General features: G+C 53.1%; 11 protein-coding genes across 11 annotated transcripts; 5 read left to right on the top strand and 6 right to left on the bottom strand.

The window, feature by feature from the left end:
- Positions 1-497: 497 nt before the first annotated feature.
- Positions 498-1,870, bottom strand: BKA58DRAFT_383154 (uncharacterized protein). The gene has a single exon (XM_046170154.1). The coding sequence runs from the start codon at positions 1,799-1,801 to the stop codon at positions 743-745; it is 1,059 nt and encodes a 352-aa protein (XP_046026536.1). The 5' UTR covers positions 1,802-1,870; the 3' UTR covers positions 498-742.
- Positions 1,871-2,106: 236 nt separating this feature from the next.
- BKA58DRAFT_312595 (bifunctional aspartokinase/homoserine dehydrogenase 1) lies at positions 2,107-3,271 on the top strand (the record flags this gene model as incomplete). Its single annotated transcript, XM_046167391.1, has 2 exons — positions 2,107-2,143; positions 2,193-3,271. The coding sequence occupies 2 exons, from the start codon at positions 2,107-2,109 to the stop codon at positions 3,269-3,271; spliced, it is 1,116 nt and encodes a 371-aa protein (XP_046026535.1).
- Positions 3,272-5,267: 1,996 nt separating this feature from the next.
- Positions 5,268-6,249, bottom strand: BKA58DRAFT_157333 (uncharacterized protein). The gene has a single exon (XM_046164890.1). It carries the CDS (start codon positions 5,955-5,957, stop codon positions 5,358-5,360), a length of 600 nt encoding a protein of 199 aa, XP_046026534.1. The 5' UTR covers positions 5,958-6,249; the 3' UTR covers positions 5,268-5,357.
- A 3,128-nt stretch (positions 6,250-9,377) lies between these two features.
- On the bottom strand, positions 9,378-10,488 carry BKA58DRAFT_439035 (uncharacterized protein; the record flags this gene model as incomplete). The annotated part of the gene is made up of 2 exons (XM_046173641.1): positions 9,378-9,832; positions 9,891-10,488. 2 exons carry the CDS (start codon positions 10,486-10,488, stop codon positions 9,378-9,380), a joined length of 1,053 nt encoding a protein of 350 aa, XP_046026533.1.
- Positions 10,489-11,387: 899 nt separating this feature from the next.
- On the bottom strand, positions 11,388-15,639 carry BKA58DRAFT_157305 (autophagy-related protein 11-domain-containing protein). Its single transcript, XM_046164889.1, has 2 exons — positions 15,391-15,639; positions 11,388-15,338 (listed from the first exon to the last, which is right to left on the bottom strand). Exons 1-2 carry the CDS (start codon positions 15,568-15,570, stop codon positions 11,454-11,456), a joined length of 4,065 nt encoding a protein of 1,354 aa, XP_046026532.1. The 5' UTR covers positions 15,571-15,639; the 3' UTR covers positions 11,388-11,453.
- Positions 15,640-15,738: 99 nt separating this feature from the next.
- On the top strand, positions 15,739-16,774 carry BKA58DRAFT_157245 (centromere protein H (CENP-H)-domain-containing protein). The gene is made up of 3 exons (XM_046164888.1): positions 15,739-16,012; positions 16,069-16,255; positions 16,304-16,774. The coding sequence occupies exons 1-3, from the start codon at positions 15,817-15,819 to the stop codon at positions 16,674-16,676; spliced, it is 756 nt and encodes a 251-aa protein (XP_046026531.1). The 5' UTR covers positions 15,739-15,816; the 3' UTR covers positions 16,677-16,774.
- Positions 16,775-17,340: 566 nt separating this feature from the next.
- BKA58DRAFT_157207 (uncharacterized protein) lies at positions 17,341-18,617 on the bottom strand. The gene has a single exon (XM_046164886.1). The coding sequence runs from the start codon at positions 18,305-18,307 to the stop codon at positions 17,636-17,638; it is 672 nt and encodes a 223-aa protein (XP_046026530.1). The 5' UTR covers positions 18,308-18,617; the 3' UTR covers positions 17,341-17,635.
- BKA58DRAFT_439032 (non-histone chromosomal protein 6) lies at positions 18,491-18,961 on the top strand (the record flags this gene model as incomplete). Its single annotated transcript, XM_046173640.1, has 4 exons — positions 18,491-18,560; positions 18,608-18,703; positions 18,754-18,875; positions 18,929-18,961. 4 exons carry the CDS (start codon positions 18,491-18,493, stop codon positions 18,959-18,961), a joined length of 321 nt encoding a protein of 106 aa, XP_046026529.1.
- Positions 18,764-20,030, top strand: BKA58DRAFT_157233 (uncharacterized protein). Its single transcript, XM_046164887.1, has 6 exons — positions 18,764-18,875; positions 18,929-19,019; positions 19,125-19,262; positions 19,331-19,536; positions 19,645-19,743; positions 19,797-20,030. The coding sequence occupies exons 2-6, from the start codon at positions 19,013-19,015 to the stop codon at positions 19,893-19,895; spliced, it is 549 nt and encodes a 182-aa protein (XP_046026528.1). The 5' UTR covers positions 18,764-18,875; positions 18,929-19,012; the 3' UTR covers positions 19,896-20,030.
- Positions 20,031-20,274: 244 nt separating this feature from the next.
- Positions 20,275-20,915, bottom strand: BKA58DRAFT_314591 (signal peptidase complex catalytic subunit sec11; the record flags this gene model as incomplete). Its single annotated transcript, XM_046167483.1, has 2 exons — positions 20,275-20,503; positions 20,623-20,915. 2 exons carry the CDS (start codon positions 20,913-20,915, stop codon positions 20,275-20,277), a joined length of 522 nt encoding a protein of 173 aa, XP_046026527.1.
- Positions 20,916-21,694: 779 nt separating this feature from the next.
- Positions 21,695-23,296, top strand: BKA58DRAFT_359433 (uncharacterized protein; the record flags this gene model as incomplete). The annotated part of the gene is made up of 3 exons (XM_046168731.1): positions 21,695-21,861; positions 21,913-22,614; positions 22,663-23,296. The coding sequence occupies 3 exons, from the start codon at positions 21,695-21,697 to the stop codon at positions 23,294-23,296; spliced, it is 1,503 nt and encodes a 500-aa protein (XP_046026526.1).
- Between the last annotated feature and the right edge of the window lie 84 nt (positions 23,297-23,380).

Below are 23,380 nucleotides of genomic sequence, written 5' to 3'. Positions count from 1 at the left end.
GCGTTCGAAGCAGTGAAAGACGTGATGATGGGAAAGTGAGGTCGAAACTTCTCGCCGAACGCGAGAGCTATGATCAAGGCAAATGAGATGAACGTGGATGAGGCCCTGATGTGGCTTGACCGACCGGAGCTCGCCGCCGTGTATGGCCTGTACATCGAGACGTACAAGACCTTTGCTGTCCAGAAGGGGCAAGCTCAACTTGAGGGTACTCGGTCGAAAGAGGACAAGAGAAGACTCCACGGAGATCAAGAGAAGGAGAGGTTGCGCAGGGAACTTGAGGCATCGATACCAGAAAAATTTGGAGACCTAGTTGGACGGCACCAGACTATGTTTGATCAGGATCAGCGGCGGCGACTGCAAACGCTGTTATTCTGGGTGTTTCACGTACTTTTTTAAGATACCGCTTGCAAAGCAGCCTGTATGTAGCTTCTATTCATGCATAGCTATTATTTCGTTCAGAAGTAAACAAATAAAAAGAAGATTATTAAAGTTAGAAACTTGAGTCTATAAATTCCTAGGCTGATTACATTATCACTTAAAAGACAGTGTAATAGTTTCGGGCTCGCACTCTGTTAATACAGAAGGTTGTTCAGAAATATCCTAGTAGAGGCATTCTATTCACTTCTCGAAACTCAATACTGTTTATTCAGGAAAGCTCTTGGACCGCAAACATTAATATGAATAGAACGATATGCTTCGTATTGGGGTATCATAGTAGAATGTGAAATGGCAAGACTCCGGCTCACACAGCGTCTTTGCCCTCATCTGCGACGGTCGATTTATCCTCCGCTTCATTCTCTCCCTCCTTGAACAGCTCCTGGCCCAGCTCTTCCAAGAACTTCTCCGCCTGCCCTTTACTTCTCTTCTCCTGTATAGCCCTCTTCTTTTCTCTGACCATGGCCTTTCTCTTCTCCACGGCCTCTTTGCGCTCCTGCCTCACGCGCTCAGTATCTTCCCTGTCCTTCTCAATCCGCCTCATCTGTTCCTGTCGTTCCTCCTCGTCCTTGGAGAAGTTGAAGAAGCCCATGCCACGCTGCCTGACCTCGGCTCTGCCGTCAAAGTGTACCTCGGGTGGTGGCGTGAGTTCTTTGTCGCGCTTGGCGGCTAGTTCAGCCATTTGCTGGGCGATGGTCTCATCGGGGTTGAAGGCGTGTGTTTGTACAGTGTCGCCGAAGATTATGTCGGTGGGCATGCTGGGTCGCGCGGTGAAGCGGTCGGGTTCGTCAGCGGCAAGGGTGCGCTTTCGACGCTCTTCGCGGGCAGCTTCTGCGCGTGTGCCCTTTCGTGTTCGCCCAAACTCATCCGTGTATTCTACGAGTTCCTCCTCCTCCTCCTCTTCCGACTCGGATGAGCTGACCTGTTCTGCCCCGCCCTTTTCTTGTTGCTCAGCCCATTTGCGGTCAAAGTCTACGCCGTATTTGTCGTCCAGATCTTCTACATCGCCGCGCTTCAGGGCATCGTAGAGGCGTGCCTTTTCTTCCATGCGCCGCTTTGTGCGCTTCCATGCGACTTCATCTTCGCCCTTTTCCTCGGTTGTGCGCCCGCGGTGCTTCTGTGTAAAGTCGGTGTCTTCCAGGTCCTTCAATGCGCGCTTCTTGACATTCTTGTTGTGTGTCTTGAAGATGTCTTCCTTCTGTGGTCGTGCGCGGCCCGCGGTCGGCTTGTTCGGTTCCGTGGAAGAGTTCTTGATGAGGTTGGAGAGGGTCGAGGAGAAGGCGAGACTGCTCGAGCTGGAGATTTCTTTCGCCTTTGCGCGTCCCTTGGGCCGCACGCCGTAGAGATGGGCGTCTTTGGAGGACATGGTGGGGTTGGAGATGAGAATCGGTCTGGGTGGTGGCAGTCGCGTCCTGAGCGCGTAGGCGCGGCGGCGATGTTCGGAGCTCTGAGCTTGTTGCGTCACTAACCTCAGCAGCTACCCCACCTAAGTAACAATTGATTCACTAACCCCACATCGCAGTACCTTTGAGAGCCGCACCGCGCTTTCCGCGAGCCGCAGTCTTTCTCTGTTCAAGTCTGGGTATCTTCCCGTTGTGTCCTGAGAGTTGAGTCAACCTTCACGTCCTCAGCATAAAGTTTCACACATTCAATTGACTACAACAAACAATCATGCCTCTACCTCGTCAAGTATTCATCGCCGTTATCGGTACGCGCAACAATCTTCCCACATACATACTTTTTACTAACGATTACAGGTGCTGGCGGCGTGGGCAAAGCCTTCCTTTCCCAACTATCAGCCCTCTCTAAACGTCTCTCCCAATCGCCCTCGTCGCCGTACTATCTCTCTCTCATCTGGCTCAGCACCTCCAAGAAAGCTGTCTACCATGCCGACTACAAATCTCTCTCCAACTGGGAATCCGAGCTTCAAAACACTTCCAACCCCACATTGCCGCTCCCACAACTCTGCGAATACCTACAGAAAGCGCCTGGCAAGGTGGTGCTGGTCGACAACACCAGCAATCAGGATGTAGCGGACAGCTACCCTGCTTTCTTGAAGAAGGGAATCAGTATTGTAACGCCAAACAAGAAAGCCTTCTCAGGAAGCTATGGCTTGTGGACACAGATCTTTGACGCTGCGAGCAACGGAAATGGTGCTGGTGGCTATATCTTCCACGAGTCGTCAGTCGGCGCGGGACTGCCTGTTATCTCCACACTGAAGGACCTGGTCGAGACTGGAGACGAAGTCACAAAGATTGAGGGTGTTTTCAGCGGAACCATGAGTTTCCTTTTCAACTCCTTCCAGCCTCTCGGCGGTGGAGGCGGAAAGTTCTCAGCTGAGGTCACATCGGCCAAAGAAAAGGGCTACACTGAGCCCGACGCTCGCGACGATCTGAATGGGCTCGACGTCGCCCGCAAGCTCACCATTCTCGCCCGTCTGGCTGGCCTCAAGGTCGAATCGCCAACATCATTCCCCGTTCAGTCTCTTATTCCCAAGGAGCTCGAATCCTGCTCATCCGGCGACGAGTTCCTCGAGAAGCTCCCACAGTACGACGACCAAATGGAGAAGCTAAAAGCAGAGGCAGAGAAGGAGGGCAAGGTGATCCGATTTGTAGGAAGCGTAGATGTACCAAACAACAAGGTCAAGGTTGGGCTGGAGAAATTTGAGACAAGCCATCCCATTGCAGCACTCAAGGGAAGCGACAACATTATCGCATTCTACACGAAGCGATATGGCGACAACCCGCTCATCATCCAAGGTGCTGGTGCTGGCGGCGATGTCACTGCGATGGGTGTCACCGCGGACCTGGTAAAGGTACTCCGGTTACTACACTGAGCAGTCTTCATGTGGACTAAAAAAAAGAATACAATGATCCGTTGCTACCACAGAGCCTACCTACCCAGAACTGCTACAGTAACCTCGTACACCACGCCAACGCACACTAGCAGTCGTCTTGCCGGTTGTACGTTGGAACCGCAGCCTCTGGTTTCCTATGCTTTTGCGTTGCACCGAGCGTCATGATCGTCGTTCCCCGTTGATGCCGAACTTTATTTCTCTGCCGATCAAAACCCAACCGACACTTTCCCTTGCTGCGAACCCCTCACTCGGCGAGAGTGATGTGCAGTGATGAACCTTCCAGCTGGCAGGTTGATCTCTGGACTTCAATTGCTTGATCTGCCAAATTGCTTGTTTCGCGACACTGGTGCAAAGCTTATGTGGTGATACTGAAGGCTTGTCAATGTGTGACGTTGGCGTAGAGGCTGTGCACGATGTCCCCGCGTGTCGTGCGTCAGATACAGGTCCTGCTATCTCTTGCGCGTGCGGTACAGCTGTTGAAATTGATCAAGTGTGATGCGATGTTTCTTTGGCTTTGTCGTTACGGCTTTGCTGATCTTCACGCCTGATACTCCCCACTTACTATAGTCCTTGGACAGAATTGTAGTCATATGATCGCAAGTGTACCACAATGTCGAGGCGGATTCCTCTAGAATGAGGCATATGACTGCGTCTGTGAAGTAAGTAAAACCGTGAATGGCAGCAGATCTTCAAAGCGCGATGATGATATTTATCACGCAAACCATCGATCGCCCTGCAGCACGAGAAGACCAAGCACGCTGATCTCAGGCTTGGTGTGCTTGTTCCTCTTGGGGCAGGTTTATTTCCCTTCACATTCCATAGGGTTCATGGAGTTAGCCGGCAGCTGAAGATCTGCAGACGTTACTCATGGCGCAAACCAGACTTCGAGTCGACAACAAACTTTGTGACATTGTCCATGCACGTGTCACTAGAGCTTGGACACGACATTCGGCGAGAAAGGGATCCTTCACCGACGGAAATCGAGATTTTGGCCACGACAACGAAAAGCTCGCTTTTTCTCCATCTTGGTGGGGAGAAAATGGTTAGCTTGGCGGACAGAGCGGAATATACGGTGTAATAGTATATGCCTGCATGGCTTGGCGGAATGGAAGGGTGTCATGGTGCACTTAGTGTACATGCCTGCATGCGCTGGTGGGTATCGATATCGCGTAGCTCCAAGCAGCGGTGACGCGTCTGTACGTGCCAGAGCGCAAAGTCTAGATTGCTTTGCGAAGCACCTGCATTGGAGCGGAAGTGTGGCACGCAGGTGTGGCACAGATTCGTAACCATGCATGGGTGTGGCGGGCAATCTTGTAGCATCCGTCAGCAAGGGTGCTTAGAACACTTGCAACACTCGAAGGATGGGTAAATGCGCGATGCACGTAATTGTTTGCAAACATGTATGAGTTTTGTAACAAACTAGCTTCTAGAACACTCTTGAGTCATTCGTAAGTCATAGCAACAACAAGCGAGAAAGAAAGCGACGAAGCGCCTGCCGCTTATGACGCACAAACGTTTTGCTGCCCAACGCCAAACAACCCTAGTAACTCCGAACCAAAATGGAAGTAAACGCAGGTTGCCCTTGCCCTCTTCGTGTTCGCCTGAAGTACTCCCTGTCGTTTTTTACGTGAGAACGCCGCGGCCGAAATGAGTGCGCAAGAGTACCCGTCGCCGGGGCACGTTCGCGTGCGCAGAATGCAAGAGCAGTGTGGGTATCCGAAGTAAAAGAGAGATGAGAGAAACAGGCCAAAGCGCGCTAGGCGAGGTAGAAAACAGATACATGAAGTGAAGAGTGGAGTTTCGGCAGTCGTCGTGAGGAGTTGAGAGGTTCGGCTCAAGAGACCAGACAAGTGTGGCTGATGGCCTGCACGGCCCGCGGAGTGCATGATGATGGCATGTGATTTCCGTTCGGGCCGAGGAAAACGTGGCTAAGTGGATCAATGGGGAAGCGACTCCTCACTTCAGCCACAGCCTAGACTCGGACGCGATGCGAACTACGAAGAGTTGAGAAGTGGGTTGTGTAGGTACTGACGTGGCTAAGGAAAGCGCAATGCCGACGGTCCCTTCATCTGAAGATGGTGGAGATGCGCTTGGTGCGTTGCCGGACACGCGAGAGCATATTGGCTTTGTAGGGCTCAGCCGACATGGAGATGGACGAGTGTCGCATGCTTGCGCGGTCGTTGCTTGATGTGTCGCTTGGGCTGGTCGCGCTGCTGCTCTCGGCGTCGTCTTCTCGTACAGCAGGGTAGGGCTGGTCAGCCGAGGGGAAGAAGTAGGCGTCGAGTCGAGAGTTCATTGCGCGGTTCTTCTCAGAGGCGGCTGTGACCAAGCTGCTCTTGCTGCCTACGCTGGTAGCACTGTCGGTTCGGGTGATGTTGTCGAGGCGGATGTCCCGGCGGGCTGCGTTCAGAGACGTCGAGTGTGCGCGTGCGAGGCCTGAGAGAGATCCGACTGGCGGCGCTGGTCCGTCGCCGATGAGCTTGTACTCAAACTCGGAGACGTGGCCGTGGCAGTAGGGGCAGTGGTCGCACTTGACTTCCCATCCGGAGATTCCCAACTTCTTGCCGCATGTGGAGAGGTTGCTGGAGGGGCTGCAAGGGCGAACCAGGTGGTACCAGCGGTGCTGGCACGGGAGGACCGTGACGCAGAGTTCGGCGACGCACATGGTAGTGTTTTCAAGTGATGTCGAGGTATATTTGTTTTCGGGGTGTGCTGCCGGGAAACGTTGCGGATGATGGCGACGTCGTGGTGGGAGACGTGGTGTCGGTCCTGGAGGTGACGGGCGGAATGCAGTCACGAGGTCAAGACGGGTGGCAATCTGGGGTAGACGCTAGTGGCCACTAGTGGATAGATGGCAGTGAAGACGGTAGTGGTAGAGTGCTGGCGTAGATGGAGACAGTGATGATGTCCAGAAAGCGGCGGGTCCGATTATAAGGGCAGGAGGGCCGTGGAGTGGAGATTGACAGTGTAGGATGCCGTGCGCCAAGGTTTGATGGCTGATTGGGACGCGCGTGGTCGATCACCCCTTACCTACTTGTTTAGGGTATGGCGGGCGGGGAACGACAAGTGCGGCGGAGTTTAGAGCGGGCAAGCGCGATGGGGGACGACAGGTGCGGCGAAAAGCAACGGTGTTATGTAGACTCAGCCCAGGCCGGAACTTGGTGGAATGACGATGGGGTCGGTGCCGGCGGCTTGGTAAGGTTGCTTACTACAGCGAGGGGACGGACGAGCAGGGCAGCAGAGCGATGAGTCAGGGCAGCTGCGGCAGGGAGATGATCAGGTCAGGCTGATCTAGCTGGTAGCTGGTAGCTGGTAGCTGGTAGCTGGTGTTTCTGAGTAAACCTTGGAATGGTACGACGACGTGGACTGCTAGGGAGACGCCATAGTATTTAACACAACGGACCACTCTGCTGGGCGGCGGAGGCGGCAGGGGTCGAGGGTTCCAACTTCTAGCGCGCAGAGGATTGACCAGGTGTGCCCAAGCCTAGCAACGCCCGTGATGCCAAACAAGGCGACTCCTTCATGTCCGTCGCGGCACCGGGACACAAACGCGGGCTTTTGCACTAACGGCGGACCAAGAGAGTTTGCAAGCAGATCCGTGCCAGGCTGCTGGATTCGTGTGCTATCGACTCTCACCGCTCTCAGATAACAAGGTGCGCCGTCCGCCATGAGGGCCCTTCCAAAGCCTTCACCACGCAGCGTGTCGAAACCCATTGGCGCTGGACCCCTGTCCCATACCGTGCGACAATGACAATCATAGAAATCTGCCCTGACACGACGGCGCTCAGACGCTCTACTAATCAGCGCCACGACAAGGGGTTTGCTATTTTGCCAAAAACCGTCTCCTGCCTTCCATGCCCAAAGTTTCGCTGTTCTGTGCTACACTATGGAGACTTCCAAGGCTATCGGACCGGTAGCGAGCGGAACATATTGAATCCCAGGTCCAGCGCCTGCGGGTGGACATGCGCATCGCCTGTACAGGCATGGCCAGAATGCACTTCAGATGAAGTCATGCCTCGTGGTCTCTCATGTACTCCACTTTCCGCAGCGATTTTTCACCCGTCATCGCCAGATCGCAATCAAACCCGTCAAGTCGACACTGTGCTTTGCGAAGCAAAAGTCCCCTCGCTTCGCTTTAGCAAGTGCCGCGTTCTCCCGCCCTGCAGCCCGAAATCAGCTGTTTATGCAAAGAAGCAACCACACAGTACACGGCACTTATCTCGGACTCTTACCACGGTGTGTAACACAGACGTCAACAATGGCCCCATGCTAGGATGCCGCTCGCGTGCATCGTGATTGACTGGAAAGGCGGCTACACATGCAGCTCTCCGGTAAGACATGCTCTATCACAGGCTGCACAGCAGCATCCTGGCCGTGGGTGCATAGTAGCAAGCCTCCGATAGTGCGATCAATCAGACAAATCCCGTATGCAGCAGGATACCCGTTACGCAGCGCAGCGCAGCGCGCTAACACATCAGCCCTGTCGGTTGATCTTCATCCCTTCATCTATCCCCCCGCCCACGGGCCTTTGAAAACTTCAGCTACCCGAATGAATTCAGGCACTCATATTACATGCCGCCCAAGGGGATGGGAATTCACAGGAACGCCAGATCAGAGCTAAATTGTCAGTGTGTCAGAACCCATGACAGGAGCGCCCTAATCGCAATCGGCCCACCAGCACAGCCTCAACGCCTTTATGCATCAGCTCGCCTCGCGATTCGCTCCGCTCCTCTCACGCGTCTCTCACATCCCTTGGCACCAGCTAATTCTCTTGGCCCCGGCTTGGCTCAGGTTCGATCTTCGTCCACACACGACCCCGCTTCATGACCGACTCCAACATCCGCCTAGTATCACGCGGTCTGGTATTATCCCAGGCCCATACACAAGCTACCAAAATTGCGCCACACGTTCTGCTTAGCCAAATAGTGCTTCCGCAATTGCGAGGCATTTCTTGACCTATCGCAAATGCTTGACAAGCGTCTGCCCAGGCTATTGTGTAACTGTCACAGGCCCAGCAAGACAACAACGGTTCCAAACCCGTGGTTATGACACCATCCCAAGCTTTCACCACGACTCCATGGTGTTGGCGATCCTGTTGGCGGTTCCAGCGCACATGGCACGGGTGCCAGCATAGAGACACAAGCCACGCGACACAGATAGTATGACTTGAGTCGGATCGTGACGGAGTCTGATGCATTCCTGCTCGGCGCTGTCGCAGTGCCAGTTTGACTTCGAATGACGATTTCTAGGGTTGACAATGTCCTCATGCATCCTAAGCATGACTGAGACCGGCAGTGTTCACTTCTCGTTCGGACCCGCTCTATGTAGGGATCAGGAAGCAATCATGGGTAAGTTTTAACAATGAACACCACGAGCTTGCAAGTCGATTCCAGTTCATGTATCAGCGCATCTATCTAAGGTGTTAGGAAGCAGTCAATGACGACCTCAATGACTGGGTATTCCCCATACCCACGAAAGGTGGCAGATCCGCCAATGCCGAGTCAAGGCACAACCCTCTTACATAGGCTCTGCTTGCCTTACTAAATCCTATGGAAGTCCCGGGTACTTTCGCTTTGGCAAGTCTCGCGAACCTTTCTGCCCAAAGGAAGTACTCACACTTCCTAGCTACCTCCAGTGCGACGTAATTCTAGTGACGCACATAGGCAGCGCTAGCACATGAGACTACAATTCCACTACATTGATGAAGTCTCGTCACACAAATGACAAGCCATGCTCTCTATCCTAACAGTTTCTTCTTTCACTACGAACAAGGGCATTCGGCAGTAATGTGACTGTCAAGCCACAATCACATGCCGATTGAAAGCCGTAAAGAGTAAGCTCACCGCTTGGCTACGACTTAGCGTCACTCCCCAGCTGTGGTGTGGCTGCTTCGTCCGGTGTCTGTGGAGAAGTAGCGAGGGGTTTAGTCCAAAAGTGGAGGTCTACTTTTCGCGGTGTGCCACAGTTCTACATGATCATCACACCCGATCCTTCCGATGTTGCTGTACACTGATCGATGACGGTCGAAATTTGAACATGCTTGATTCTCGAACATGGGCTCCATCGACTAAAGCGTTTGGTCACTTTACAGGCCGAGCCAGACGCCCACCACCGTGCCAACTGTTGATGCCAGTATAGCCCTGCTACCCGATCCAAAGGTTCTCTCGGCACTAGACTCATCATCCGGGGAATCTTCTCCATCCTGTGAACCGTACTTCTCGTCAAGCACCTCTTTCGCACTTCTCGGAGCCCGACTTCCGTCCTGTACATTGCCGGGTTTCAAACACACAACTTTTACATCGGCCGCGCGGGTTGAAGATGGGTTGGTGACAGGAGTTATGGGATAGAGGGTTAATATATTCACAATGGGAAAGTTGAGTGCCACATCATAGTCGGTCGTAGTATCGATCCTGTTACCCCAGCTGCTGCTCAGATTGCGGTCGCCGCACGTAGGTGCAGCAACGTTCTCATCGTAGGCGTCGGTATACGGGAACCAGTCCGAGATTCGGAATTGAGCAGAGGCATTGAAGGGTGCGGTATCTACGGGCGCGGTCAGTTCAACATATCGCCTCTTCGTTGTCACAGATACAGAACTCACCCATTGTCACAGCCTCGGTCAACATACCTTCACACTCGGAAGGTATGGTATGGTCAATACTGGAGCACTCCTGGGTGCTCCATAGGCCGAAAGCTTGACCTGAGTACCAAGTCTGAAGCGCTTGCACACACTCTTCTCCTAGCATCGTCTTGCAATCCCCATTATCATCTTGCGCCCTCTCCAAAACTTCTCTACTCCACGTTAAGTTTCCGTTGGTCTGGTTCTGCAACGGAACATAGTTTTGGCAGAAACCCATCCGATTGCCCAAACGCTCCATGTCTGATTCACCAATGTCGAGCCATAGAACGGCTTGAGTGTCGTTCTCACCGTACTCATCCCCCATTCCGGTGTAAGGGCCGATGTAAGATGAGATCTGCCAACTAGTTCCATCGTCTTCGCGCATCAACGGCTCTGAATCGGATCCGAGGTAGGTGAGAGTTAGGGCCGTTGTGTTGTGGGTGACGGAGGCATTGTATGCGAGGCCATCGGAGAGATCATCGCATGTCAAAGACACGGGGTCGGAGCCAGAAGATGATTGTGCGTACGCTATCGTGGCTAGCACAGAAGCCAGGACCGAGTGTCTAGTAGGAGGAAGCATGTCAGATGGACGTCGTGGAGAACTTGTTGGGCTGTCCGCAGACTGTACAGCCGTAGCAGTCAGGTTGGCCGCCTCGTTCTTTATACACATCCAGCCATCATCACTTTGCTATATTCAACCAAGGCCCCCAGTATAACATCATGACATCACATCCGCTTTGCCGTGGTGGCCTTAGGCATCCTGCACATTCACAACAGAGTCTTCGGCAGATGAAACCACGACACCAAACATACACACTGAACCAAGAATTCGGCATCGCTTGTAAAATGTAACCTACAAACCAGCCATACAAAAGCATGCGCTGCCTTCTTCCGGAACCAACGTAGGCAGGATCTGCATCAATGTTGCTGTTTCGAGTACACTAGAAGAGAACGCCAGCAGCCGAGATCCGAATAAGCGACAGCCGCAACGAAAGACGGGGGAAGACCTGGATGTGTTACGACGTGAAATCATCCTCAGCCTTCCTAATGGAGTTTTAAGATGCTGGTCCAATATTACTTATATCTATTGTAGGATATAATATCAGAGCACATACCTCAGCAAGCCTGCTTCTTCTTTGATCATGTGTGCGATCCTATTTAATGTACAATGAGCCAGCGGATATGTTCAGCGAATGCGATGATGCTCGCACTCAGGATGGTATACACAAGCGTTCTCCGACCGCCTCAGAAAAGTCTATTTTTTCGATGCTTTGCCCTGATACTCAATGTCGTACTGGAAAAACGAATCCCATATGCTTCCCTTCCTCGCGAGCGGCGACTTTCGAGAGTCACTCAGAGGACTCCTCAGATCGCCTTGACTTCCGAGTCTGCTCTTGACTGGGGACGTATCTGATCGTGGATTCGATGGACCTGATATGGAGCTTTTGCGCAGAGACTGGAGCTGCGCGATGGATGACTGCGTAGTGTTAGCAATGTAAGCAAAGGTTATGGTTCGGGGAGCTTAGATTTACAGAAAGCGAAAACCTAAGGTCCCCATAGTAGGTCGCGCACATTGCCTCCATTTCCATCGTCCGCAGACTTGTCTACGCCGTTCGTTGACGACTCCCTGAGATGGCTAGGACCATGTGTGCCAGCTGGACTCGCGCCCCGTGTTGCTGTCGCAGAGTTTGGGTTCGAGTCGGGACGTTCAGCTGGCGAGAGCGCCTCAGCCGAATTGTGACGGCCGACTAGGGGCGCGCTCTTCTTGCTTGTTCCGCTACTGCGGCGACTGTCGAGTGATTTCCCAAGTTGAGTTGCCGGGTCCATGGAGGACTTCTTCTTAGCTTTCTGCATCTCGCCCAGTCCGGTTTCCAGGCTGCTCTTCACCGTGACTGCACCTTTGATACCTGGGGTGCCTGGAGCCATCGCCTTCTCTTCAGTTGCCTCCAGAAGGTACCATCTTAGTCCATCAGATAGATCGAAAGGATTATCGTCTTCGAATGAAATGGCATTGCTAGAAGCGACAGATCGACCATCTAACGATGCTCGAGTTGCACCATCCATCGTCTTGGAAAGGTCGACAACGCGCTCCTCCACCTTTGAGATGCGCGCCACAAGCCACTCTTTCCCACCCAATCTATGCGTGTCTTGCTCACGAAGGAAGAAATGTGGTGCTCCGACGTTGAAGGCAGCCCAAGGGCGATGCGCATTGTTGCGGGTCGGCAAGAAGAGTGCAAGGTCACCTTCTTTGAAGGAGCGATAGGCGATCTTGTCGTGCGAGTCAGCCTGGAAGCGATGGGCCTTGTCGCGATATGCTCGGGCTTCTTTCTGCCACTTTCGTGCAGTGTGCTCCATGTCACGCATCCGCTTCGCAACAGCGTCGCTAAAGGTTTCGGTGTTGAAGAGCTCGAGCTTCTGGATAAGTTCCTGGTACCGCTGATCTTCTTCCTCTGGGCTTGTAGATTCTGTCCATTGAAGGAAGTGGAGATCTCCGACGTCCTCCAAGAAACGCTTGAGGGGAGTGGGCGAGGGTGTTGTTGTACTCCGACTAAGTCCTGCACTAGTGTCCGTCATGATGGTGCTATTACCAAGTCTAGACGCTCGCTGGAGGATCATTTCCCCGTTCTCATGAGTGATGACGAATCCAAGTGTCTCGACTAGACGGATCAGACGCTCATGCTGTGTGTATAGCCGTTGACTAAGGTCTTTCGCACGATGCATACGTTGGTGGGTACGGGACGAGTCCGCTTCCTCAAGCTTGCGTAGTTTCTTCTCTACGCGCATAAGCTCGACATCGAGGCTGTTGGCATGCGAGCTCTTTTCTGCGAGCTCGGTTTGAAGACGACCAACCTTGGTCTCTTCTTCCTCAACGCGCTTCCGCAGAGCTTCGGAGCCGGTCTCGCCTTCAGCAAATTTGGCGCGAAGGCTGTGTAGGTGCTCTCGTTCCTCTTCAAGTTCTGCAGTGATAGAAGTGACGCGGGCCTTCTCCACATCAAGCTCTTCGCGGACAGCCGCCACTTCCTTCTCGTGTTCGGCAAGCTTGGCGTTGAAGTTTTGCTCTTGCTCTTCGATCCTAGCATGGGCATTTTCGTTGTCTGACTTTGCCATTGCTACAGCCTGTTCTAGCTCTTTTTGGTGGTTGAGTGATCGCACTGCAAGATCTTCAAGTTGTGCGACAAGCGTAGCGTGATCGTCAGGTACGTTGGCACCGGGCGACAGGTGGTTGAACGTCGCTGTCAGCGAGTCAAACTCCTGCGTCTTGATTGCCGAGCGCTCACGGAGCTCCGCTTGAAGAGCTTCGATACGCTTATCTGCTTGTTTGCTATGCTCGGCAGCCTCTTTGCGGGTTGCTTCGAGTTGAGAAACCAGCTCTTGGACTCTAGCATCTACACCTGTTCGCTCATTGTCCCGACTGCCTAGGACGCGATCAAGCTCATCTTCGGCTTCTTCGATTTTGGTCTTGCACGCGCGGATCTCGTCCTCGAGTGATTTGCGTTCGTCTGCAAATTCTTTTTGTTGCGCTCGCATATTTTCCATAATGTTGTTCTTGGTTGACATGGCCTCTTCAAACTGGCGTTGCTGATCTGCATCCTCGTCTCTCCGTGCTTGCGCATCACTCTCGAGTTTGGCCCGAGCCTCTTTCTCCGCCGCGAGCTGTTGTTCAAGGCGAAGAATACGACGTTTGTCTTCTTGGCCCGTATTCGCGGAGTAGCGCCTGGAAGAGATAGAGGAGCGTCGAGATAACTCTTCTTGGGGTCTGGGTGAAGCGACTTCTGCTGTTGGTGTCGCGGGGTCGCCTGGGTCGGGCATACCGAACGAGGGAGGCGCGCCTCCTATTGAGAGTCTGTTGGCAGTACTCTGGCGATGTACCAGATCCTCCAGTCGTCGCACCCGGCTCCTGTAGCCTTTCAGCTCATCCTCAAGCTTTGCATTGCCCTCTTTAAGTATACGTAGCTCATCATCCCCTCGCATCATGAGCTGGGAGCCTCTGCCGAAAGCTGGCTCATGAACACTACCCATCTTAAAGTTCTTTGCGCGTTTGATCTGCTGTTTTGTAGGTCGGTCAAGATCCTTAATAGCTTGGGCAAATAACTCGGCCTCCGATTGTTGTCCATCCAGTCTCTGCAAGTCCTGGAGGTAATCTTGGAGCTCTTCTCGAGTGACCATCGGCCAGACGGTCTTTTCAGGTTGTACGTTCAGCTCGAACCCTAGTGAGCCACCTTGCAAAGCTTCGAGGTTTACAACATCTGATATAGGCTTTAGCCATCGCTTGCGCCGACGCTCTTCTTCTTCCTGGAATGTTGCCATTTCCTCAGCAAGCGAGGACGTATCCTTTTCCATCCTTTCCGTCCACTCGCGTCTTCGGACGGCTTCGACTAGCAGTGTACCGTACACATAAGGCAACCGACCGACAAGGGAGATGAGCTCGAAGGCAGCGACACCATCATCTGGGATACTGATCTGCTCAAGTTGCGCACCGACGCTCGCAATGACCGACTCGATGTTTGCAATACCCTGCATGCTCTCGACCGAGTTTCTGATAGCAGCATTCTTCTGCTCTACAGCTCGTCGCACGAGATCGCTCATCTCCACGCTGTATTCTTGTATAGCTGGTAGAAAGTTTCGCGTATGGAGCAAGGCCATTTTGGACACCTGCGCGACCGACTTCGGATTTGCTTCTAGCCCCATGACATGTTCAAAGTCCGACTCAACCTTCTTAACGACGGCATCGATCTCGTTGTACAGGCGCGTGGGCTCTTCGGAGTCATCAGCCATGGAACGGCTCTGGCTTTGGCCGACGGCGCTCAGGAGTTGGTTGTAATCTGTCTCGATATTCTCTAACTGCATGCGCATTTTGTCCATGTGTTTGCCAAAAGCCTCCCGAACGCGCTTGCTTGTTGATGTAGCCTTTTTGATAGCATCCACGTCCAGGAATTCCTGGAGGGTCTTGCGAACAAGAGTATTGCTGGGAATGCTCTGGGGAGATCTCATCTCCTTGGCCAAGAAGCGCGCGAAGTTCAAGGTGGCAGGCACCGTTCCCAGCTGCTCAAAGTCGGCGTCAAGCCGCCGTATGTTGTCCCCGGCTTCCTTCTCGACCCCATCGTACCATTCCCTCGCTGCCTTGTACTTCTGATCCAAGCCCTTGATGTGCGCATCGTGGTTCCCGACGGCGACCTGCGTCGCTCTTTCGATGGTGGCTTGTTCGGCAAAGTGCTTCGAGGCGATCTGGGACATGGAGAGCGATCTTTCGAGCAGGCCAAAGGCCCAGTCACGGCGGGCCTGGAAAAGGGCCTGCCATGCTCCGAGGTCGGTATTCTTCGCAAGGTGGTTCGGCGCATCGTCGGGTTGAAAGGCATCAGGCAGTGGTGTGGACGATATGGCAGCCTGTGGGTTGTTGGAGAGTTCGCGACTGAAGACGAATATCTCTTTCTGTGGCACAAGGATTAGTGTGTGTCCTACAAAGCCCACGGTAGACGCGTACCTCGGTCAAGAGCGCTTGGAGCTTGACGTGTTTGCCCTGTGTTGTGAGTAAGACCTGTTGCTCGGGCGCTATCTCGGTTGCCCTCGAGATCCAGTGCTTGAGCGCATCGACTGAAGTAAAGGCGACAGGATCAGCGTCGAGGCGCTGGCCCGTATGAGCTACAGCAATCTGTAGCGACATTCGGCCTTGCCCTCCCGCTTGGTGGAGTTGTGTCGAAACCGTGCAAGAGCGGATTCGAGGCTTGGAAAGTTGGGGCGTGAGCACATGCGTACCAGATACCGCCAAGGAGGGTTAATGCAGGGATCGGCGCATGGGCCCCGCGAGGCTGCATCATAGCAGTCATCTAGAGGGAACCATCGCGTGCCGTCAGGTGGACACGGTCTCGGTCGCAAACTTGAATCTACGTCAACGCCGTCTGCTAGCATTATGGCGGCCAAAGGCGATGTTGACATGACAGACGCGACAACCAAAACACAAGATCCAAACGACTACGTGGACTTGCTACAAACAAACCACAGCGGCGCGTTCGCGTTTTCAGATACCGAGAAGCTAGCCCTACAGCTCTACGATCAGCTCAAGGAACTTGAGTTGCAGCAAAGCCTGCTACAAGCACAACAATCAGGCACGTCTCGCACATGGTATGACATAGCATCTCCACATATTAATTACGTTCCGTAGTACACGCGCATGACTTTTCAGCACTTCCAGATGACCTACTGGAGGAGCGCCTGACTATTGCGCAGCGCGAAGCTATGGAAGCGAGGGCAGAGTACGAGATAAGGAACAAAATCACACACAACGTGCTGGTAATGGACCCCGTTCTGAAAGCTGTTCATGGCGGCGAACAGACTCCATTCGCCGAGAAGTGAGTTCCTGGGCAGATCGTTCTGAATCATGGTCTGATGTTGTGTAGGCGCATACTGCCGCTGGTGACCGAGAACGATGCTGTTTGCATGGTCCATGGCTCACTGACGTCGAAGCTTGCTTCTGCAAATAAGTCTCTGAGTGTGGCCGAACAGAACAATATTGTCGCAAATCAAAAGAACCGAGAGCTCGCGCAAACCATGCTTGCTCTGGCCGAAGAAATGAAGGCGCAGTCGGTGCAGGACATTGAAGATCCGCAATTACGTCAACGAGTCGATGCGGTCGATAAGGAGCTCAAGGACTCGCGACGGAGGGTTACGACCTTGAAAGGTATATTATCAGCCATGATCGTGGGTAGCGGGATCAACTGGGCTGCGGACGAGGGTCTGACGGAGCTCGTCATGGAGGATGAGGACGATTGAGTGCCATCCACCCTTTCGTCTACTGCTGCGACTACGAATGGGACCGAACTGTATCTGAGAGCAGCCGTATGTACACATATAATGATTTGTTGCTGTGGTAGCATGCTGCTGCATGATCTTGTGCTTCATGATGCTTGTTGATGATGAACGTCATGGCTGATGCGAGAGCGATGATGCCCAACGTCGTGCGTTCTATCTACATAGATGCAAACGTAACTTCTCGAGTAAGATGAAGGCCTGACAGCTCTGGGTCACGTCGGAGAGGGTACGCGAAAGTCTGTAGCCTTCGGTGGCTTTTGAAGAGGCGAGTCTGAGCGTCTGCTCCGCTGTTAGGGGGTTGGAGAGGCCGATGGCCGAACACGTCCGCCATGTTTCCAACGTGATGTGCAGGCAGGAGGAACAAAGGGTGTTCTGAGGCAAGTGGATGAGCAGCGTTGGAGCAGTGTCTCGCGTTAGCCTAGCGACCGCTTCCGTCCTCGGTCGGGCGAGTGTGCATAGCCAGACCGCTGTGGCCGGAAGCGGGTGCAGAGGCCGCCGCCCATCACCATAGCGTGCCCAGCTATGACAGAAGGCCAGAGCCACGGCTTGTGCGGCAGAGTCTGCGACCAGACGTAGGCTGACATGTAACTTTGCTGCGCTGGGCTTGCTCAGAACATCAAACTGGCTGCAGGCGGATGCTCTGAGGGGCGGGCAGGTTGGGCGACTGGGACTGGATGCTGGGTGCTTTGGTGCTCGGGGAAGAACATCAGCCAGCCGCGCTATGAATGATAACGTCAAGGGCCGCTTCTGATGGATGCGTCCAACGAATGGTAGACCGTGTGCTTCTGCGTGCAATCTAACCAAACTTGAAACTCGCCAGGAAAGAACGAAGGGCAGCGCCTCCGCGCCCAGGGATGCGCCGTGTAGCCCGCAGCAGAGCGAGCACCTCCGACCACACCTGGGCAACACCGACACGTCTGCTAGAGACTGGACTGCAGTGCGAGTAGCAGAGAAGCGACGATGAAGCTGTCCACGGTGGCTGGCGTCCGCATCCAGCTCATGCGGTGAGGGAGCGCAGCATCGGCTGGGTGGAGGAGGGGTCGTGGTCCGGGTGCGTGTGCTATGGCAGTAGCAAAACAAGCGTGCCTGCCTCGTTCGCACCTTAGGTAAGCGGGCCTTGTTGTTGGGGGAGGGCGCGCCTTCCCTCTCACAAAATGTGCTGCTGAGCCCTCACCCAATTCCTCCCCTAACAAATCCGCCGCCCATACAACTTTCGCCCGCAAAGACGTTTGGTGAGTCCGCCTGCATTTTGACGAAGTCGCAACATCACCAGCACCACTTTTCGCAACCACACCCTTTTTCCACGCGTTTCCCCGGTCCAATTGCCCCAACCAGGACTCTCCCAGCCTTCTTTCTTCCATCTTCTGAACGTCATTGCCTTCAGTCGATTCTTCATCGCCGTCGCCAGCACCCACTACCACGCACATACTGACCGCAAAACAGACCACAGTCAACGCTTCCAATTTGCACCCATCTAGCAGCTTCTGTAAGTACCCACACCTTCTCTTACCCGAAAATCGCGCACCATCGCGTTGTGTTGTGGTGTTTTGCGACCGCGTCACCTCACGCGCATAGCAGCGCTGCACCACCATTACCCACTCACAACACTACTCTGTTTGCAGGCGAAAACACTAGCTGTGGCCTATACTCGCATTCTCAATCTCACCATCAGCCATCATGCCTTCCTGCCACGCTTTCTCTTAACTACCCGCTGCTTGCAATGCAATTAGCAGCTAACAAGGAACCGTAGCTATACACACCACTCAGCCACCATCATGCCCAAGGAGAAGACCACCCGCAAGGCCGCGCCCAAGTCCAAGGCTGACGGCGGCAAGAAGAAGAAGGGTAAGCAGCTCACGTGCATCCGCAGACTCGGGTACTGACTGCAGCAGACCCCAACGCGCCCAAGCGTGGTCTTTCCGCATACATGTTCTTCGCCAACGAGCAGCGTGAGAAGGTCCGCGAGGACAACCCCGGTATCAAGTTCGGTATGTTTGCGCTCTTTCTCCATCTTTGCATCCCCTCTAACATTGGACAGGCGAGGTCGGCAAGGTTCTTGGCGAGAAGTGGAAGGCCCTGAACGAGAAGCAGCGCACTCCCTACGAGGCCAAGGCTGCTGCTGACAAGAAGCGCTATGAGGAGGAGAAGGCCGCCTACCAGGTATGTTCATGCATGCACTTTGAGTTGATGACAGCTTGACTAATCACCACTAGGCCGGCGAGGAAGAAGAAGAGGAGTCCGAGTAAAGGCCACCGCCTCATTCGTGCTTCCACCAACAGCGTTGAAGATGTCTTGTCATGGGCGGCCTAGGCTACCAAGCCTCTCTCAATTTCATTTGTGATCTTGCTACTTCTTAATGGGTTCATCATCTCCTGCGGAGGAAGGTCTTCGGCTAGCCAATCTGTGGTTCATTTCGAAAAGGACGGCCGCGGTCGGTGCAAATCGCGCTGATAGCGGGCGGTCATGATGTTTGGGCGTCTTACCCTCGACGTCGTGAAAGGAACATCACGAAGCTCATGACCAAGTCTATGTACACTAGCAATTGCGGTATGGAATGTCTTTGCTGCTTCTACCATCTTTCTTCTGCTGTGTGACAGTGATGTTGATGCGATTAGGCCTGGGTGTAGCACTGTGCATGCTGATAGTGGCTCAGGTCCCAGCTGAGCCCCTGATGTTGGCACTTGTGTCTTGTCTGTTGTCAAAGTCAGGACATGACGGCATGATAGACCCTTCCCATCTACGGCAGACAGCAAGTGGTCCTCTAGCGACAAGTCCTCTTCGTCGTCTCCTCACACCGCCGAACCGGATGCCCGCATCCACGGTAGGTGTTGTTTCCCTGGCTTCGCAATTACAATTTCCCGATTCCCACCTCCTCAGTTCACTCAATCTATCTCAAGTTGCCTATATAACATCTCTAATTCGCTCCTAGTCCATCAATCGATCATTGCATCAAAGCGCCGTTGGGCTAGTGGTATGCTATCGCCTTCCCATCGTACATTCGCAAATGAAGGAGGCGGGGATCACGGGTGTCAGTCTCCAAATAATGCATCAATTCGAATCCTAGGGCTAACAGTAATATAGTCAAACCCCGTACGGCGCATTGCTTTCTTTTTGCCGCTCCTGTACAGGAGGTGGGGGTGTTTTTGCCGGGGGTGTCGCGTGGGAATGATAATTTGGTGATGTAGAAGCAAGGTAGATGATGTCACTCTTGCAGGCATCGGGAAGTTGCAGGCGATTGCAGTCCGTTGTTGGGAACCAAATCCCAAATGTGTATGCTCACTAGTGAATGCAAATTGCGTGTCAGGCGCTGTGATACGGTCTAGAGAACGTAGCTGGGTGAAAGCTCGATGGTCGGTATAACTTTTCGACTTTGACAAATACTGAATATAGTCTGGGTATGATTTGAACGCCTAGCTTTGCCGCCTCCTGAAAGCAGAAACACATAGATCATGGTAGGTATGGGGCAGACCAACCACATCGTTGCCACGTATGTTTTTCGCCCACCTTTTGCCAAGATATCAGTCGAACGTGAAAAGCACCCTATGCAAATGCGCAAGTACTATTCCCTTTGTAAAACCACCATCACACCCATCATGCCTAACATGACCTGCTTCAGCCATGGATGCTCGCTCAGCAAAATGGTAACGTATCCAACAAAGGGTATGAAGCCAACGACGCTTCCAATGACATCTTCTTTGCGGTTCAGGAAGGATTGGCCGGCGGCGTAGAGTTCGGTGTCGTCTGCGAGGTTGTTGTCGCCTTTGGTCAGGAGGCGGAGGGGTGTTTTGCTAGCAATTGGGTCAGCATGAGCTTTGTGGTAACGTGTGAGAACTGGCGAGCTGATTCTGAACCCCCCGGTCCTCGTTGAAGACCTCAGTCAGAGCACAGCGGAAAGAGCGCAACTCACCCTCCTCCATATCTCCTCACAACGCGATGCACGATCGGGATGTCTTTGCCCTTGACGTTGTACACCACAATCTCGCCCACTTGTGTATCTGCCCCCCGGTTCCACAGGAACAGCAGGTCTCCTCGTTGGAATGCAGGCTCCATAGATCCTGACAGGACGACGACAATGGGTGAGGGCGAGTCGGAGACGACGGACAGTCCTTTCCACATCATGAAGGCGGTTGAGAGGACGAGCGCGAAGTTCAGGACTTGTGCGGCGAGTTGCCGCGGCTGCATGTTCGCAAGGCCCAACATGGCTGCGGATTGGGAATGCTGATGCGAAGGTCGGAGGTAGAGGTGCGTTCGTTGATCGTGAAGTGGGACGTGGGGCGCGCGACCGGGTCGTAAACTCGCGTCCTGAGAGTATGAGTTCACCGCACGTGTATTCGGGGGTATGTGTAGAGGTGGGCGGCGCGGCGACTTGCGCGTCGGGGAATCCGTGGTCGAGATGTTGAAGCCAGATGTCCTTGGCTTCGCTGTTGCGGGCAGCTTAGTCAACCTCCGAGAAGTGAGCTATGAACTCCGCATCCCTTTCTGCTACACGTCAACCTAGGAAAAAAACTAAATAGGTCTGCACACTACATTAACATAAAAACATGCAAAGTAGGTAACCTAACGTTGATGTAGGCTCTAGGCCTGTTCATTTCTTTTCTTGTATAAGGTGGCTACTTGACTATAACACCATGACACACACTTTAAAATAGCGAAATATATCTCATAAGCCTCAGCTTCGTCGTGTAACGGTCTGAAAACGGTTGTGGTGGGCCTGTCGCTCGTGAAGGTCTATTCACGTCTTTCACCTGGCATGGTAGCCCTCACCTGAGCCCGCCTTTACCCTGAGAACATATCCACACGATGTCTACTTGTATCAAGCTTCGCTTTGAAGCACCCTGATAACTCTGCTCATCTCTTTCTCTTTCCATTAGATCAGTCTTTAATCTCTAACCGCTAGACAACTGCTGCTCATCACAGCCCTATTTCAACTCAACCACTCCCTACCCAAACGACCTCATCGCATGACCAGGGCGACCAGAATGCGTTTCTCCCCTGGTGACCTAATACAGTACCGAACTTCCGCATCGTTCTTTCCACTATGGCCGGCAGTCATTTGTGAAGATGATATGGCACCAGAAGAAGTCAGGGAAATTCGCCCTCATGGCAATCCAAAGCTAGTTTTACTGATGGGCGAGAAGTTGGTCTTGTAAGAAGCATTGCAGCTTAATGAATATCTTGACTCTAATAACTCAAGAAGTCGCTGGGCGCATGCCGAAGACATAGGGGAATATGACCCTTTCGTGTCCCACACGCATGCGGCGGTTATCGAGAGCACACCCGGGCTAGTTGATGCATATATCTTGTCGAACGACGCCCTTGAGGCAGGATTGGATCTTAACTACTGGAGAAATCAACTGATGAATCTAGTCAGCGACGCTTCACATTTGGATACTGATATGAACGACTCGGATGAAGAATCACACTCAGATCCAGAACTTCAGCAGGCTCTCCGTTTGAGCCGAGAAGAGTTTTATGGTAAACGGTCGAAAGGGCGAGATGTGAAATGGTCCTCAAATCCACCGACCTCATCCCTGCCACCACCAAGATCAGCAGAATTCCCGGTCAGTCGTCGCGTTACTGTCATCGCCGGCGCGGGTAGTGTCCCAAGTACAAATTTGAGCTCATTTGAAACATCTTCGAGGCCTGTTACCAGCTCATCGCAACCCTCAAGAAACCATGGACAATTTCGGGCCGCACCATCACCACAAGATCGGTTGAATATGCGCAGAGATACGCCTATAGACTTGACAGATGATAGCAGCGCCGAGAGCTCGACAGAGGTAAGAACGGTCGAATCAAGACAGAGACAGTTTCAACAACGAGGATTTCTCGACCATCAGCTTGGTGACGTGGGGCGTGGTCGGAAAGAACCAATCAGCGATACCATTGATGGCGAACTGTGGGTTTCCTATTACCTTCTCAGACCTTCTCAACTAACAGAATCTAGTTCAGAAAGCAAGGAATTTGTTCAAATATTGGTCGGGCCTGACCAAGAGGTCCACATGCTGCAAAAATCAAGTCTGTGGGACCGTCCGTACTTCAGAGATTCCAAGCAGGGCCTTCTTTTGATCGACCACAACGACGACGGCATGTGGGAGCTCAAGCATGAAGCGCTTGTCGACATCAAGCCGGACGACTTCACGTTCATTGCAGAATACCTAGAAAGTGATGGATTTGGTCATCGGAACCCGCAAGAGGGTGAGGAAACGAATGAAGCCTTTGCACAATGTGTTGCGGCGTGGATTACCGCGGAGAAGTTGGGGATGTGGGACATGATGGAACATGTCGCTGAGAAGCTGAAAGGCATAGAACCGGAGATGTTGGAAGTCTTGGTATTCTGTCGACATGTTTATGCACAAGACACAACGTCGACCTCCCAGGGATATCTCAAGGACTATTTGGCCGTATACATTGCGGAAAATTGGTGGATTTATTTCGGGGACGATCACTTGAGATCAAGCTTTATTGAGCTCCTGCAACAGTTCCCAGAGCTGGAGAAAGACGTCTACGAGCGAAGGATTCCGGTGCTGGAAGAACGCATTGATCAAGAAGAAGAGGATAGTGACACTGAGATGGACTGAAAATGACATGGTTCATGGGATCGGATTGTTCTTCTGGTGTGGATGTTTTGCTTTCAAAAAGTTCAGTCATGTTAGCAAAGTGGA

The sequence above is a fragment of the Alternaria rosae genome (genome assembly GCF_020736505.1).
Source record: "Alternaria rosae strain MPI-PUGE-AT-0040 chromosome Unknown BKA58scaffold_4, whole genome shotgun sequence".
NCBI classification, from domain to species: domain Eukaryota; kingdom Fungi; phylum Ascomycota; class Dothideomycetes; order Pleosporales; family Pleosporaceae; genus Alternaria; species Alternaria rosae.
The sequence above is the reverse complement of the archived record's forward strand: the minus strand, read 5'-3'. Positions and strand labels throughout refer to the sequence as shown.

What these genes read in the sequence shown, in the direction of transcription:
- BKA58DRAFT_157233 (XM_046164887.1), top strand. An exon ending in ACCGGATGCCCGCATCCACG is followed by an intron (nt 19,537 to 19,644) that starts GTAGGTGTTGTT and finishes ATTCGCTCCTAG; the next exon opens with TCCATCAATCGATCATTGCA. An exon ending in AGGAGGCGGGGATCACGGGT is followed by an intron (nt 19,744 to 19,796) that starts GTCAGTCTCCAA and finishes ACAGTAATATAG; the next exon opens with TCAAACCCCGTACGGCGCAT.
- BKA58DRAFT_157333 (XM_046164890.1), bottom strand. Translation starts at nt 5,957, where the DNA reads ATGTGCGTCGCCGAACTCTGCGTCACGGTCCTCCCGTGCCAGCACCGC.
- BKA58DRAFT_383154 (XM_046170154.1), bottom strand. Translation starts at nt 1,801, where the DNA reads ATGTCCTCCAAAGACGCCCATCTCTACGGCGTGCGGCCCAAGGGACGC.
- BKA58DRAFT_157305 (XM_046164889.1), bottom strand. Translation starts at nt 15,570, where the DNA reads ATGTCGCTACAGATTGCTGTAGCTCATACGGGCCAGCGCCTCGACGCT. An exon ending in TCCAAGCGCTCTTGACCGAG is followed by an intron (nt 15,339 to 15,390) that starts GTACGCGTCTAC and finishes CTTGTGCCACAG; the next exon opens with AAAGAGATATTCGTCTTCAG.
- BKA58DRAFT_157245 (XM_046164888.1), top strand. Translation starts at nt 15,817, where the DNA reads ATGGCGGCCAAAGGCGATGTTGACATGACAGACGCGACAACCAAAACA. An exon ending in GCTACAAGCACAACAATCAG is followed by an intron (nt 16,013 to 16,068) that starts GCACGTCTCGCA and finishes TACGTTCCGTAG; the next exon opens with TACACGCGCATGACTTTTCA. An exon ending in CAGACTCCATTCGCCGAGAA is followed by an intron (nt 16,256 to 16,303) that starts GTGAGTTCCTGG and finishes GATGTTGTGTAG; the next exon opens with GCGCATACTGCCGCTGGTGA.
- BKA58DRAFT_157207 (XM_046164886.1), bottom strand. Translation starts at nt 18,307, where the DNA reads ATGGTGGTGCAGCGCTGCTATGCGCGTGAGGTGACGCGGTCGCAAAAC.